The sequence below is a fragment of the Xenopus laevis genome, chromosome 5S (genome assembly GCF_017654675.1).
Source record: "Xenopus laevis strain J_2021 chromosome 5S, Xenopus_laevis_v10.1, whole genome shotgun sequence".
In the NCBI taxonomy this organism is placed as follows: domain Eukaryota; kingdom Metazoa; phylum Chordata; class Amphibia; order Anura; family Pipidae; genus Xenopus; species Xenopus laevis.
The window spans coordinates 5,956,730-5,973,655 of record NC_054380.1 but is presented as its reverse complement, the minus strand read 5'-3'; the positions used below and the strand labels follow the sequence as shown (position 1 = coordinate 5,973,655).

General features: G+C 38.5%; 1 protein-coding gene across 1 annotated transcript in view; it reads left to right on the top strand.

Moving 5' to 3' along the window:
- The window catches only part of slx4ip.S (SLX4 interacting protein S homeolog), a gene marked incomplete in the record, with an annotated part of 110,167 nt that overhangs the window by 22,991 nt on the left and 70,250 nt on the right, over positions 1–16,926 (top strand). Inside the window, 2 exon segments of the mRNA NM_001091387.2 lie at positions 4,203–4,292; positions 7,646–7,769. Coding sequence (NP_001084856.2) covers positions 4,203–4,292; positions 7,646–7,769 — 214 coding nt within the window.

The window sequence follows — 16,926 nt, the reverse complement described above, 5'->3', positions numbered from 1 at the left end:
TATCGAACCGAATCCTAATTTGCATATGCAAATTAGGGGTGGGAAGGGGAAAACATTTTTTACTTTTTGTAAAAACATTTTTTTACAAAAAGTCACACAATTTCCCTCCCCGCGCCTAATTTGCATATGCAAATTCGGATTCGGTTCGGCCGAATCTGAATCCTACTGAAAAAGGCTGAATCCCGAACTGAATCCTGGATTCGGTGCATGCCTAGAATTTTTGTGCTAAATTGGCATTTAAAAAAACCCCTCCATATTCTTCCCACTATTAGAAGGAAAATTAAAAAGCTTCTCATTAGCCGAGAGCAGACTTGTTTTCAGGCCACGGGTTACGGCTTTTCTGCGACCAACCAGTAATTACATACTTAACTGTTTTACTTCCTTTAGTTCCCCACATAATTGCCGCATTCTGTTAGTCGGACGTTCCCAGCGAATCAGTCTGAGCGTGTTGCACTCCGGCTTGTTTGTTACATTAGAAGCTACAGAATGATCCGCTTACAGGATTTTATACTCCATAGTTTTGATGACGAGGATAACTCGGCCTGCTGCAAGTTTGTGGCTGACCAAAAAATTCACATCTAACTTCCCGTGATTGCAGCTGACTGATTTAAACCTTAGGATTTTCCAAAGACCATTTCCCTTTGCCACCCCAAACCTAACCGAGTGTCTCCAGAGCATGACGAGGTCATAACGATGGTGCTGCTCTTAGAAATGCGCATTTGCATTACTCGTTACTCATAGACATAATTCACATGTATAGAGGGAATGCTAAGCCAGGTGCTGCATTGCACCAGTTTATTTAATTTATCACTAATTACGGAGTATTTTTTTTTGTAGTTTTCAAGATATTAGCCATTTTCAAATAGAATGCATTTTAGAACAGCTAACTGGCAACATCTGGCTCAAAAAGATTTTCCTTAAAGGGATACTGTCATTTGGAAAAAAAACGCACTAGTTAATAGTGCTGCTCTAGCATAATTCTGCACTGAAATTCATTTCTCAAAAGAGCAAACTGATTTTTTAATATTTAATTTTGAAATCTGACACGGGGCTAGACATATTATCAGTTTTCCAGCTACCCCCAGTCATGTGACTTGTGCTCTGATAAAACTTCAGTCACTCTTAACTGCTGTACTGCAAGTTGGAGTGATATCACCCCCTCCCTTTCCCCCCCAGCAGCCAAACAACAGAACAATGGGAAGGTAACAAGATAGCAGCTCCCTAACACAAGATAACAGCTGCCTGGTAGATCTAAGAACAGCACTCAATAGTAAAATCCAGGTCCCACTGAGACACATTCAGTTACATTGAGTAGGAGAAATAACAGCCTGCCAGAAAGCAGTTCCATCCTAAAGTGCTGGCTCTTTCTGAAATCACATGACCAGGCAAAATGACCTGAGATGCACCTACACACCAATATTATAAATTACAAGAAATACACTTGCTGGTTCAGTAATTACATTTTATATGGTAGAGTGAATTATTTGCAGTGTAAACAGTGTCATTTAGAAATAAAAACGACATCCTAAAAATCATGACAGAATCCCTTTAAAAAAAATCTTAAAAATATCAGATGATTCCCATAATTTTCTAACGTCACAAGATGTTCCTTTTCCAAGAAAAAATTCATTTTCAGCCGACAGTCGGCCAAAGTGACCAGCAAGTGGCAGTGTTGCTCACCATTCATCATGTTTGCAGTTTAAATGAGGAATATCTTGAAAGCTAGGTAATAAAAATTAATAATTGCAAAAGCTATTATTAGAAGAGGTCTCTGGGCAATTTTACATTCATTTGTGAATTAAATCTAAATAAGGTAGAAGTAAGCAGATGAAATGTGAATTAATTGTGTAATAACCAGTATTTTAGTATTTAGTATAGGAAGGCAAATGTAAAAAAAATAAAATGATGCAAAAATATAAAAAGATATTTCTAAGATTCAGTCAATTTAAAGGGGAAGTTTCACAGCCAATGGCCTATGACTACAATACAGTATGTCACTAATGGAGTTGTCTTTTTAAGGATGCCATTACAATTTTAATGCAGGTATAGGATCCAATATCTGGAAACCCGTTATCCAGAAAGCTCCAGAAGGTCGACCCCATAGACTCCATTTTAATCAAAATATTCAAGTTTTATAAAAATTAATTCCCATATCTCTGTAATAATAAAACAGTACCTTGTACTTGATCCAAATTAAGATATAATTAAATAAATCAGTAATCATTAACAAATTTATATATAAAAAAAAATTGTTAATTAACAAACTTACCGAAATTCCGCTTGAGGAATTTTTAAGGTATGGAAAGGACACTTTACCGGAAAACCCCAGGTGACGAAAATTCTGCATTAGTGATGGGCGAATTTGGGGCGTTTCGCTTCGCCGGAAAATTCTCGAATTTCCCGCGAAACGGCGAAAAATTAGTGAAACAACACCAAAGGCCCATTTTTGACGCCGGCGTCCGTTTTTGGCGAAATTGCGCCGTCGTCCAAATTGCCCATCGCTATTCTGCATACCTGTTCGGTAATACCTTGTAATGGTGCTTTTAAACGGGCAATTGGTCCTCGGCGCATCGTTTGCTTTTCCATTTCCCAGGCTTAAAGGGGTGGTTCAGATTAAAGGTAACATTTAGTATGTTATAGATTGGCCAATGCTAAGCAACTTTTCAATTGGTTTTCCTTATTTATATTTTTATAGTTTTTTAATTATTTGCCTTTTTCTTCTGAATCTTTGCAGCTTTTACATGGGTGTCGCTGACCCCTTCTAAAAAATAAATGCTCTGTAAGGCTTCACATATAGGCGGTTATTTATCAAAGTCTGAATTTATCTCAATATTTTGTGCTACAAACGCCGATCAAATCCGCTCAGGTTTTTTACGATTATTATTACATTTTCCGAAAATTTGCTTTGCGGGATTTTCATGATTTTTTTTTAGATTTTTCCGTCTGATTTTCACTATTTGTTTTGGAATTTTCACCTGAAAACTTCAGGGTATTGCACGAAACCCAGCGCACATTAAAAAATCATTGGGACTTTTCCCATTGACTTATGTGCAACCTTGACAGGTCTGAGATGCCGGATTTTCTGATTCTGACTTTTCCATCCTCAGGGTTTAATAAATTCAGAAAAATTTGAGATTTTTTAAAAGTCTAAAAAAAAAGTCTAAAAATTAGTTTATTGCACTCTCCTATTCATTCTCCAGTCTCTTATTCAAATCAGTGGTTGCTAGGGGAATTTGGACCCTAGCAACAAGATTGCTGAATTTGCAAACTGGAGAGCTGCTGAATAAAAAACTAAATTACTCAAAAACCACAAATGATAAAAAATTAAAAACAATTACAAATTGTCTCAGAATATCACTTTCTGTAATACTAAAAGTTATCTCAAAGGTGAACCGTTCCTTTAAAGGAGAACTAAACCCTGAAAATAAATGTGGTTAAAAACGTCATATTTTATATAGTGAACTTATTGCACAAGGCTAAAGTTTGAGCTTGTCAATAGCAGCAATGATCCAGGACTTCAAACTTGTCACAGGGGGTCACCATCTTGGAAAGTGTCTGTGACACTCACATGCTCAGTGGGCTCTGATTGGCTGTTGAGAAGCTAAGCTTAGGGCTCGTCACTAATTATCCAGCAGAAAATGAGCTTCCCTGGCTGTAATATAAGCTGATGCTACAGGTTTGCTGATTATTCAATTCTGATGCTAATGGAACTGGTTTCTGTGCTGCCCTGTAGTAATTATGTGTATTAATTACTAATCAGCCTTATATTGTGACATTTCTATTCTATGTGTACTGTATATTGTGAGTGGCTCCCTAAGCTCAGTAAGTGACAGCAGCACAGAGCATGTGAATCAGTGAATCAGCAGAAAAGAAGATGGGGAGCTACTGGGGCATCTTTGGAGACACAGATCTTTACTGCTAAAGGGCTGTGGTTGCCTTGGGCTGGTACAGAAGCACAAAACATTATGTACAACATTTCTACCTACTTTAGTTTAACTTTCCTTGTCCTTTAATTGAAAAGTTCCAGCAGGTCTTTCAATGACTGCAAAGCTAATGGCCACTTCCAGCAGTGGGTCAGGTAATCATGTAATTTGATGTGTTCCTTTTGAATTAGAGGTTTAGAATGACTTCTGGATGGCGACTTCCTTTTTATGTTACTTGTACATTACAACATCCTAAAGGTTTCATCCTTTGTTTTGCAGTGTGGGAACTTCGCCGTTCTGGTGGATCTTCAAGTTTTGCCTCAAGGCACCAGTAAAGACACCAGCTGGTTTTCTGACCATGAGAAGGAGGTACAACAAAACCATTTCAACTTCAAAAGCCCGTAGCCACAGGGAAGAAATTGGACTGCCCTGATTTGCTCAGATCTTATTATTTTCATTGTTATGTTGGGACTACTGGGAGTTCTAACAGCTCCTAAGGGATTGTTATTAGGCATGTGTTCCCTTTACTTACTGACTCCCTTTATACTGCTCTTTCTCATAAATGCATCACTTTACTTATAGTTTCTAACACTGGACTTTACTCCATGCCTTGTTAACATTACATTAAAGGGCACCTATCACAGCCATAATCAAACACATATTAACAATCTGACCAGTACAAGCTAAACACGTTTAATCAAACTACATATATAGTTTTTTTTAAAAAAACTGCAGGTTTTAAAAAAATCCCTTACTTTGTCAAATGGGTTCTTTCACTGAGGGAGGCCATACTGTGACTTTAATATGCAAATTTCAGGAGCATGCTCAGATTGTAACACTGCTTTGAGTATTCTATGCAGAATGCCTTGTTTTAGTAAACTCCTACACTAGACGTATCCAGCGCCGATTCTACTTACAGCGCCGCCTGAGGCGGCTCCTTCAATGCCGCCCCTCCCTCGCCAGCAGGAACACTAATGCGAAGAGCGCAATTGCGCTCTCTCGCAATAGTAAAGCCGAATTTCGGTTTAAAAAATGGAAATTTGGCTCTTAAAGGTACCAGGAGCGGCTTTTTGCCGCCCCTGGAAACCTCTCCTACGTTGCCATCTGAGACGAGTTACTCAACTCGCCTCATTGGCGGCGCACCCCTGGACGTATCAGGAGATTTCCCTATCTTGACACACACTAACTTCCAGCAGGTGGCAGCACTACTGAACAGCAGCTAACACACAGGTTTGGCTGATCTTAAAATAGCTTAGGGTTGATAAGCAAGCAAGGAATTTCAACTGAGCATGTGCGAGATTTCAGAGCTACAGTTGGCTGGGAAGATATAGGTAGGGGGAGCCAGTGAAATCCAAGATGGCTGCCTCAGCTAGAACTGCAGGGGAGATAGGGGAGATCTTGCAGAAGGAATAGTGAGCTGATTATTTACATTATACAAACAATTCTAACTGTTTTAAAAATCGGAATTTCTTGAACTTTCACATAGTGTATTTACTTAGTAAATGATTTTGGTCATGATTGGTGCCCTTTAAGAGGCACATTTATTAAAGGATCAGTAACATCAACATTTTTTTTTAAAAATGTGTTTGTATACGACGAAAAAAACCCCACCAACAGATATTAAATGTTAAAATCGCAAAGTCTTTATTTAGAAATAACTTACCGAATCTCCGCTTGCGCTCCTCTTCAGAAAAGGCGATCAGGTGATCCATCATGCGGCACTCGATTTTTCCTCCCTGGCTTCATTATAGGAGATAGCCAGGGAGGAGAAATTGAGCGCAGCACAATGGATCACCTGATCGCCTTTTCTGAAGAGGAGCGCAAGCGGAGATTCGGTAAGTTTTTTTCCTAAATAAAGACTTTGCGATTTTGTGTCTCCCATAGACACCATTATAATCAAATAATCCAAATTTTTAAAAATGATTTCCTTTTTCTCTGTAATAATAAAACAGTAGCTTGTACTTGATCCCAACTAAGATATAATTAATCCTTAATGAAAACAAAACCAGCCTATTGGGTTTATTTAATGTTTACATGATTTGCTACTAGACTTAAGGTATGAAGATCCAAATTACGGAAAGATCCATTATACGGAAAACCCCATTTCCTGAGCATTCTGAATAAAGGGTTCGATACCTAGAAATCTAGTTTATTATATTGTGGAAAGCAGGCCATCTACACATTGTTTTACTTAAAGGGATACTGTCACCAGAAAACATGTTTTTGTTCAAAACACATCAGTTAATAGTGCTGCTCCAGCAGAATTCTGCACTGAAATCCATTTCTCAAAAGAGCAAACAGATTTTTTTATATTCAATTTTGAAATCTGACATGGGGCTAGACATTTTGTCAATTTCCCAGCTGCCCCCAGTCATGTGACTTGTGCCTACACTTTAGGAGAGAAATGCTTTCTGGCAGGCTGCTGTTTTTCCTTCTCAATGTAACTGAATGTGTCTCAGTGGGACATGGGTTTTTACTATTGAGTGTTGTTCTTAGATCTACCAGGCAGCTGTTAACTTGTGTTAGGGAGCTGTTATCTGGTTACCTTCCCATTGTTCTTTTTTTGGCTGCTGGGGGGGAAAAGGGAGGGGGGTGATATCACTCCAACTTGCAGTACAGCAGTAAAGAGTGACTGAAGTTTATCAGAGTACAAGTCACATAACCAGGGGCAGCTGGGAAATTGACAATATGTCTAGCTCCATGTCAGATTTCAAAATTGAATATAAAAAAATCTGTTTGCTCTTTTGAGAAATGGATTTCAGTGCAGAATTCTGCTGGAGCAGCACTATTAACTGATTCATTTTGAAAAAAAAATTTTTTTCCCATGACAGTATCCCTTTAATCCCCCCCATAATTTGGTTCTGTCCTCCGGCTCAATTACATTGAAAAATCCAGATAATCCAATAGGAAGAAGTTTGTCGCCAGGCGACTAAATCTCCACGAATTTTCTCATCTGTCTCTGCCCTAACGTAACTTCTGTAATTTGGCTCTTCAGACTTTGTCTAGTAGAAAATCATATAAACATTAAATAAACCCAAAAGGCTGGTTTTACTTCCAATAAGGATTAATTATATCTTAGTTGGGATCAAGTACAAGTTACTGTTTTATTATTACAGAGAAAAAGGAAATCATTTTAAAAAATTTGGATAAAATGGGAGTCTGGGAGACAGCCTTTCCGTAATTTGGTGCTTTCCGGATAACGGATCCCATACCTGTATGAGACTTACCAAATCTTAATTGTCCTTCAGGGCCATCCCACTCATAGCCTGCTTGCTCCTATAAAGACAACTTTACTCACAAACATAAACCTTTAACCAGACAAATTACAGGTTTGGGACCTGTTATGCAGAATGCTCGGGGTTTCTGTAGAATGGATCTTTCTGTAATTTGGATTTCCATGCCTTAAGTTTACTAAAACAGTCATTTAAGCATTAATTAAACCCAAGGATTGTTTTGCTTCCAATAAAGATTAATTTATAAGGGAACTGTCAGAAACCATTAAAAATCATGAAAAGTCTGCATATATTTTAATCAATGTATATTGCAAAGTTGCTTGAAATTAGGTTTACTTTTCAAAAAGCTTAAGTTATGTTTCTGGGGAGTTCCCCTTTAATATTTTGAAAAGGAATTTTTTGATTGTCAGTATCACTTTAAGATTGAAGAACAACTTTTATATTTGTTCCTCATATATTGTTTGAGTAAAATGAATATATTGATTTCAGGAGGTTTGTACTCTTGTGAGAGAGACGCTTGATTCGAGGGTGAAAGAGTATATTGATAGTCGCAAGCAGCCGGGCCAGTTGAAACGTAAGGAATACACTCAGGCTAGCCCACTGATTTTGAAAGGTGAGTGAGAATTTTTTTTTTTTTTTTCATGTAGCCTTTAGGGAGTTTTGCATTAATAAAAGAAAAAAATATTAATATAGGTATGGGACCTGTTTTACCCAGTATGCTTGGCACTTGGGGTTTTCCAAATAAGGGATCTTTCCGTAAATCTTCATACCTAAAGTCTGCTAAATACAAATAATTTAAACATTAATTTAATCCTGATAGGATTGTTTTGCCTCCAATAAGGATTAATTATATCTTACCGTAGTTGGGATCAAGCGCAAGCTACTGTTTTTTTATTACAGTGAAAAGGGAATTTTCTTTTAAAAATTGAATGATTTCATTAAAATGGAGTCTATGGGAGATGGCCTTTCAGTAATTTGGAGCTTCTGGATAATGGATCCCATACTTAAGTATTTCTGAGGAAATATAGAGATTTACATACCTTTAAAAAGAAATCCTCTTTTAAATATACTGAGTTCTAATTTAAATAAAAAATGATATGCGGCCAACATTTAAAGGGCATTTTGAATTACAGGGACCAGAATTCTTTCGACCTAGGGTTTTCTGGATAACAGAGCTTTCTGTATTGGATCTTCATACCTGAAGTCTACTAGAAAATTATTTAAACATGAAATAAACCCAATAGGCTGGTTTTGCTTCCAATAAGGATTAATTATATCTTAGTTGGGATCAAGTACAAGCTACTGTTTTATTATTATTATAGAGAAAAAGGGAAATAATTTAAATTTTGATTAATTTAGAAATTATAACGGATACCACACCTGTACTGATTTCTAATGGAACAACATTTGTTTTTTGTCATGGTGTGCTTTAGTCAACTCCACCGTTTGCTTTGGATTAGGATCACTTCTTATTGAAACGAAAAGAAAATTGTGCTGGGACATGCAGTTGGGTCTTTGCTAACATTTTGTGAGCTTTGTACAGGCATGGGATCCGTTACCCAGAAACCCGCTATCTGAAAAGCTCCGAATTATGGAATGGCCATCGACCATAGACTCCATTTTATCCAAATAACCCATATTATAAAAAATGATTTCCTTTTTCTGTGTAATAAGAAAACAGTAGCTTGTACTTGATCCCAACTAAGATATAATTAATCCTTATTGGAGGAAAAACCAGCCTATTGGGTTTGTTTAACTTTTATTTGCTTAGACTTAAGGTATGTAGACCCAAATTACGGAAATATCCGATTTCCGAATAACCTCACGGGCAAAAGAACGTGAAAGGTAGCGACCATTTGCTCATAATTGCTGGTGTAACACATATCTACATAGATCCTCACTATCTGGGTTCCGATGAACTTAGGTATAATGTACAACTAAAAGGAGAATTACATTTAGATAAAATGTCTTTATCAGCATATGAGGTTGCTCCCCATTAGCCAATATTTTATTAAAAATCATCATTTGTGCAGAACCAAGAGTTAGAACAAAAATAAACTTCTTGTATGAATTTAGTTTTCACTTCTCTTTTGAGGTCTTGAAAATAGTATAGTTCCATTTTGCTTCTTCTCTCTTTTTTCCCCATAGTATGTTCATTTTGTCAGCATTATGCACAAGCTTTTATTAATTAGTAACAGAAAAAAGCACAGATGTTAATTCTGCTAGGCAATGATAGGAAAAAGCACATAAGCATGTATTCCTTCCAAAGGTGGGACAAAGCGGCACCATAAAATCCAGGAAGCCTGTAATGTCTCAGGCATTTCTATATTATTTTGTATAAACAACATACACGGCCTTTGTTACATTCACCAAAATGTTTTCTAAACTACCCGTTTCTTAATAGGCCTCATAAAGAATGCAGTGCAGTTATATCCTGATATAGGTATAGTGGATACATTCCGTAATTCTCTGATCACCTGCAAAGTAATACAAACCAATTTGCGCCGAAGTAGGAGCCGAGTTGCGGCGAAGTAGGAGCCGAGTTGCTGCGAAGTAGGAGCCGAGTTGCGGCGAAGTAGGAGCCGATATGCGCCGAAGTAGGAGCCGAGTTGCGCCGAAGTAGGAGCCGAGTTGCGCCGAAGTAGGAGCCGAGTTGCGGCGAAGTAGGAGCCGAGTTGCGGCGAAGTTGCGACGAAGTAGGAGCCGAAGTTGAGACGAAGTAGGAGCTGGTTGACCCTATCCTGCCCTCTGACAACCCATGTCTAGCCCCTCGTTCCCTATATACCTGCCCTGCCCTGGAGGGTGCAAATAAATTAAAAACCGACAGTTGGCAGAAGACAAATAGATGCCACAATCTGTTAAACAAGGGTGATTTACCAGCTCAAACCTGCGAGTTTCAGGGGGCCTGCCCAAGCAACACTAGTTAAGAGTAAGGTGAAGTGCAGTTAGGTGCATGGGGAGCCCTGTACCTAAGGGTGGAGATTTGCATGACTGCAAACGACAGATCTCACGAAAAAGCTTCTCCAATGGAAATAACTGAAATTGCTGGCGGTAAAAAAAACACTTTGCTTCAATCTTCCAAAGTTGCCTTCGGAGGAAACTTCGGGCGACTTTGCGATATGTAGATTTTACCACCGGTTATTTACAGTGGGGCTCATTTATCAACACTGGGCAAATTTGCCATGGGCAGTTACCTATAGCAGCCAATGTGACTGGATGTGTAACATAATAGCCAGAACACTACTTCCTGTTTTTCAGCTCACTGAGTTAGTCAGTGACTATAAGGGGGGCCACATGGGACATAACTATTCAGTGAGTTTGTAATTGATCCTTGACATTCAGCTCAGATTCAAAAGCAACAGGTTTAACCCATGTGCTCCCCCCCTCAAGTCGCTGATTGGTTACTGCCTGATAACCAATCAGTGGAAAGCAAGAGAGCTGAAAAGCAGGAAGTAGTGTTCTGGCTATTATGTTACACATCCACTCACTCCAGCCTTTATACATTACATTTTTGGGTAACTAACTATATTAGATACATTTTTTATTTTGCACAGCCTGTCTATTTACCCAGTTTTTATTTTTATACTGAACAATTCCTTTAATTAATGGTATTAAAGGGAGGATGTGCATATCCTGCCCATGTGCTGCCTCTTACAGAACGGGCTTCATTTTTGCCCCAAAATGCTTTTGTGCCAGATTGAGGTAGATGCAATTGCAATGGCATATTGGGCTTTTTTTTATAACACTGTTCACTTTAATTAACGTAACATATGAACCCTAAGGTGTGATAATGAATTTATGGGCAGAGAGACAAGCTGCGACAAATCTCCTCTTCTTCGGGGCGACTAATCTCCCCGAACTGCCTTCCCGCCGGCTATAATGAAAATCGCCGGCAGGATGGCACCCGCATTGCTTAATTTTACCGAAGTCAATCTCCCCGAACTGGTTACCATGCCTTCCCATCGGCTAGAATGAAAATCGCCGGCGGGATGGCACTCAGAGCGCTTCGTTTTCAGAAGTCGCCCAAAGTTGCCTCGTGAGCCGGCAGACTGTAGGAAGGCAGGGGAGGCAGTTTGGGGAGGGGCGACTAATCTCCCCGAATTGCAGCGTGTGTCTCTGCCCTTAAAGGTTTTTAACATTGTGTTAATATGGTATAACCCCCATAAAATCTTGAACAAATTGCTTTAAATGGTTTTATCTATCAATGGAAACATTTTAAATGTTCATTTAGAATAAAAGATGCTCTGCCTGCTGACCTCTCTGCACAAGTGCTTAGCCATAACTTCAAAAGGCACGTAATTATTTCAATGGCCAGGACTACAAAGTCGTCTGAGCAACTTCTCCAGCTACTGAAATGTACAGCCCCCAGTGCTTTTGATGTAATATTAAACCCTAGATAATTGCTCGGTGATGTTCGTTAATTGTGTTAAACAGGCCTGGCAACATCTGATACACTTGTTCTGTGCTGTTGCCCAAGGCATCCGGGCCCATTACACACGAGGATGACCTAATAGGACATTTTCTATATTCTCTGAAGACCCGTTGTACTGGGAAATCCATATTCTTTGTCATTGAGCATTGGGATATTTTCCCACCAACGTTTTAATGCATCATCAAAGCTTTATCAGGTGCAGCACTACCTGGTGATGGCAAGGCTGCATTGTGGGTAAAAGACACAAGGGCTTGCAGTCATAATTGATCCCTAATATGTCATAGTTGTAGTGCTGTAGACCATGGGCACTGGATATCATTTGAGATTGCCATGCAGCTTCCAACATAACACTTAAAGGAATTGTTCAGTATAAAAATAAAAACTGGGTAAATATATAGGCTGTGCAAAATAAAAAATGTTTCTAATATAGTTAGTTAGCCAAAAATGTAATGTATAAAGGCTGGAGTGATTTGATGTATAACATGTCAGTCTGAATACTACTTCCTGCTTTTCAGCTCTCTTGGTTTACACTGACTGGTTACCCTGGTTACCAGGCAGTAACCAATCAGAGACTTGAGGGGGGGCCACATGGGTCATATCTGTTGCTTTTGAATCTGAGCTGAATGCTGAGGATCAATTACAAACTCACTGAACAGTTATGTACCATGTGGCCCCCCTTCAAGTCACTGACTAACTCAGAGTTAGAGAGCTGAAAAGCAGGAAGTAGTGTTCTGGCTGTTTTATTAGAGATCTGTTCACTCCAGCCTTTATACATTACATTTTTGGCTAACTAACTATATTAGAAACATTTTTTTATTTTGCACAGCCTATCTATGTACCAAGTTTTTATTTTCACACTGAACTATTCCTTTAAGGTTGTTAAGGTGGGACCACCACTGACATTGCCAAGTACACAAATGCTTTTGAAAAACATGGCTACATATTAATGCCATTTGTTTTTGACAGTTTAATAAAATTATATATATATATATATATATATATATATATATATATATATATATATATATATATATATATATATATATATATTTATTTTACAAGACAATGTATCACTATATGTTTAATGTTTGTCTCCAAAATAATTAAGCTGATATGAAAGAAATGTCAATATTATTTCCAAGTGATTTACAGAACCAGCATCTGAAACAAGAATCAGCCAGTGTGTGTGTCATGCTGCTTTAGGGAAAATCTGAGCATTGTATAATGGAGGAATTCAGTCATGCCTTACATCATATTTTGGAGACTCCCTGTTTTCAATGAATATGAAACATTACTTTGTACAGGGCTCGTAATTCTATTATAAAATGAACATTTGTTTAATATACAACATATGGGGGTTCATTTAAAAATTGCTAGGTACAAATCTGCCCATAGAGATGCACCGATTAAAAATACTGTGTACTTGTGCCTATTTGCACTCATTTATATGATGCCATGCAGTATTTTGCACATTGTGAGCTTTAAAAAATATTGTTTCAGGCTGATCTATTCAAAATTTCTGCAAAAACCCCAATAGTCTTGTCCCCTTGTTCCACTTCTTGCTGCCCAGGAATACACACAGGATAAACTGTAGATAACAGATAAGTACTACTATAGTTTATATAAACAAGATGCTGTGTAGCCATGGGGGCAGCCATTCAAGCACAGGATACACAGTAGATAACAGATAAGTACTACTATAGTTTATATAAACAAGCTGCTGTATAGCCATGGGGGCAGCCATTCAAGCACAGGATACACAGTAGATAACAGACAAGTACTACTATAGTTTATATAAACAAGCTGCTGTGTAGCCATGGGGGCAGCCATTCAAGCACAGGATACACAGTAGATAACAGATAAGTACTACTATAGTTTATATAAACAAGCTGCTGCGTAGCCATGGGGGCAGCCATTCAAGCACAGGATACACAGTAGATAACGGATAAGTACTACTATAGTTTATATAAACAAGCTGTTGTGTAACCATGGGGGCAGCCATTCAAGCACAGGATACACAGTAGATAACAGATAAGTACTACTATAGTTTATATAAACAAGCTGCTGTGCAGCCATTCAAGCACAGGATACACAGTAGATAACAGATAAGTACTACTATAGTTTATAAAAACAAGCTGCTGTGTAACCATGGGGGCAGCCATTCAAGCACAGGGTACACAGTAGATAACAGATAAGTACTACTATAGTTTATATAAACAAGCTGCTGTGTAGCCATGGGGGCAGCCATTAAAGCACAGGATACATAGTAGATAACAGATAAGTACTACTATAGTTTATATAAACAAGTTACTGTGTAGCCATGGGGGCAACCATTCAAGCACAGGATACACAGTAGATAACAGATAAGTACTACTATAGTTTATATAAACAAGCTGCTGTGTAGCCATGGGGGCAACCATTCAAGCATAGGATACACAGTAGATAACAGATAAGTACTACTATAGTTTATATAAACAAGCTGCTGTGTAGCCATGGGGGCAGCCATTCAAGCACAGGATACACAGTAGATAACAGATAAGTACTACTATAGTTTATATAAACAAGCTGCTGTGTAGCCGTGGGGGCAACCATTCAAGCACAGGATACACAGTAGATAACAGATAAGTACTACTATAGTTTATATAAACAAGCTGCTGTGTAGCCATGGGGGCAGCCATTAAAGCACAGGATACATAGTAGATAACAGATAAGTACTACTATAGTTTATATAAACAAGCTGCTGTGTAGCCATGGGGACAGCCATTCAAGCACAGGATACACAGTAGATAACAGATAAGTACTACTATAGTTTATATAAACAAGCTGCTGTGTAGCCATGGGGGCAGCCATTCAAGCACAGGATACACAGTAGATAACAAATAAGTACTACTATAGTTTATATAAACAAGCTGCTGTGTAGCCATGGGGGCAGCCATTCAAGCACAGGATACACAGTAGATAACAGATAAGTACTACTATAGTTTATATAAACAAGCTGCTGCGTAGCCATGGGGGCAGCCATTAAAGCACAGGATACATAGTAGATAACAGATAAGTACTACTAAACTTGTGTTTGCTCCTGATGCTCTGCTAAACCTGACTACCATTGCTAATTTCACCCAAAAATGACATGTACAGGCAGCCAGCTTGCTTCCATTTCAGCGTTTTATTTGCAAGAAAATGTGCCAGTAACATTATCCCTAAAATTGAGCTTTTATTTAGCTAAGCTTCAGTCTGGCATAGGCCCTCACTGGTAATTGTGCGCCTGAAAGTTTGAGGAAGTTTATTAGCAGGTGTGAACTGAGCACTTCAGGCATTGCGAGAAGATGTGGAAGTGATGCAAAGATATTACTGGATCAAGGACGTGTTTCCCTGGGGGAATTGCATGAAAAACATTGCCTTAATTAGGAATGTGTTCTTTTCATTGATACTGCCAGTGTCATTTAGGCATGTAGGCCAGACAGTGCTGCTTTGTCGGAAATTGGATATCTAGATTAGACACATGAAACACTATGAATATCAATTTTATATCTGGATATAGTCATATGAAAAAGTTTGGGAACCCCTCTTAATTCTTTGGAGTTTTATTATTGGCTGAGCTTTCAAAGTAGCAACTTCCTTTCAATATATAACATGCCTTATGGAATCAGTAGTATTTCAGCAGTGACATAAAGTTTATTGGATTAACAGAAAATATACAATATGCACCATAACAAAATTAGACAAGTGCATAAATTTGGGCACCAACAGAGATATTAAATATTTAGTTGAGCTCCTTTTGCAAATGTAACATCCTCTAGACGCCTCCTATAGTCTTCGATGAGTGTCTGGATGTGGGTATTTTTGACCATTCGTCCATACAAAATCTCTACAGTTAAATGTGATGGCTGCCGAGCATGGACAGTCTGCTTCAAATCATCCCATAGATTTTCTTTGATATTCAAGTCGGGGGACTGTGACGGCCATTCCAGAATATTGTACTTGTCCCTCTGCATAAATGACTTTGTAGGTTTCCAAGTGTATTTAGGGTCATTGTCTTGTTGGAATATCCAACCCCTGCAGCGTAACTTCAACTTTGTGACTGATGCTTGAACATTATCCTGAAGAATTTGTTGATATTGGGTTGAATTCATCCGACCCTTGACTTTAACCAGAGCCCCAGTCCCTGAACTAGCCACACAGCCCCACAGCATGATGGGACCTCCACCAAATGTGACAGTCGGTAGCAGGTGTTTTTCTTGGAATGTGGTGTTCTTCTTCCGCCATGCAAAGTGCTTTTTGTTATGACCAAATAACTTAATTTTTATCTCATCAGTCCAAAGCACTTTGTTCCAAAATGACTGTGTGTTGTGTAAATGAGCTTTTCCATACAACAAGCGAGTGTGTTTGTGTGAGTGCAGAAAGGGCTTCTCATCCCCCTGCCATACACATGTTCTTTGTGCAAATTGTGCTGAATTGTAGAACAATGTACAGATACACCTGCATCTGCAGCAAGATGTTCTTGCAGGTCTTTGGAGATGATCTTTGGGTTGTCTGTAACATTCTCACAATCCTCCGCATATGCCGCTCCTGTATTTTTCTTGGCCTGCCAGACCTGGGTTTTACAGCAACTGTGCCTGTGGCCTTCCATTTCCTGATTCCATTCCTTACAGTTGAAACTGACAGTTTAAACCTCTGAGATGCTTTTTGTAGCCTTTCCCTAAACCCTGATACTGAACAATCTTTGTTTTCAGATCTTTTGAGAGTTGCTTTGAGGATCCCATGCTGTCACTCTTCAGAGGAGAGTCAAACAGAAGCACAACTTGCAATTGGTCACCTTAAATACCTTTTCTCATGATTGGACACACCTGCCTATGAATTTCAAGGCTTAACGAGCTTATCCAACCAATTTGGTGTTGCCAGTAATCAGTATTGAGCAGTTACATGCATTCAAATTAGCAAAATTACAAGGGTACCCAAATTTTTGTGAAGCCAGTTTTTGACTTGATTTAATTTCATACAACTAAATACTGCTTCACTACAAATCTTTGTTCAGAAAACACCCCAGGACTCAGATGTTCCTGGGAAATAAAAGATAAAATACCACTGTTATGCAGGCTGAGAGGGGTTCCCAAACTTTTTCATATGACTGTAAATAGATTTGTCATTTTTAGCTTGTGCTTATAGAGTACAAACACAGTGGTCAGTCAAAAGCCTAATTGATACAGGTAAAGAGGGTCCTGCTCGTTAGAAATTGGGAAGCACCATATTCACTATTTTGGATTCATCTTAACCCCCAAATACTGAAACGAATCTTAAAGGGGTGGTTCGTCTTTGAGTTAACTTTTAGTATGTTCTA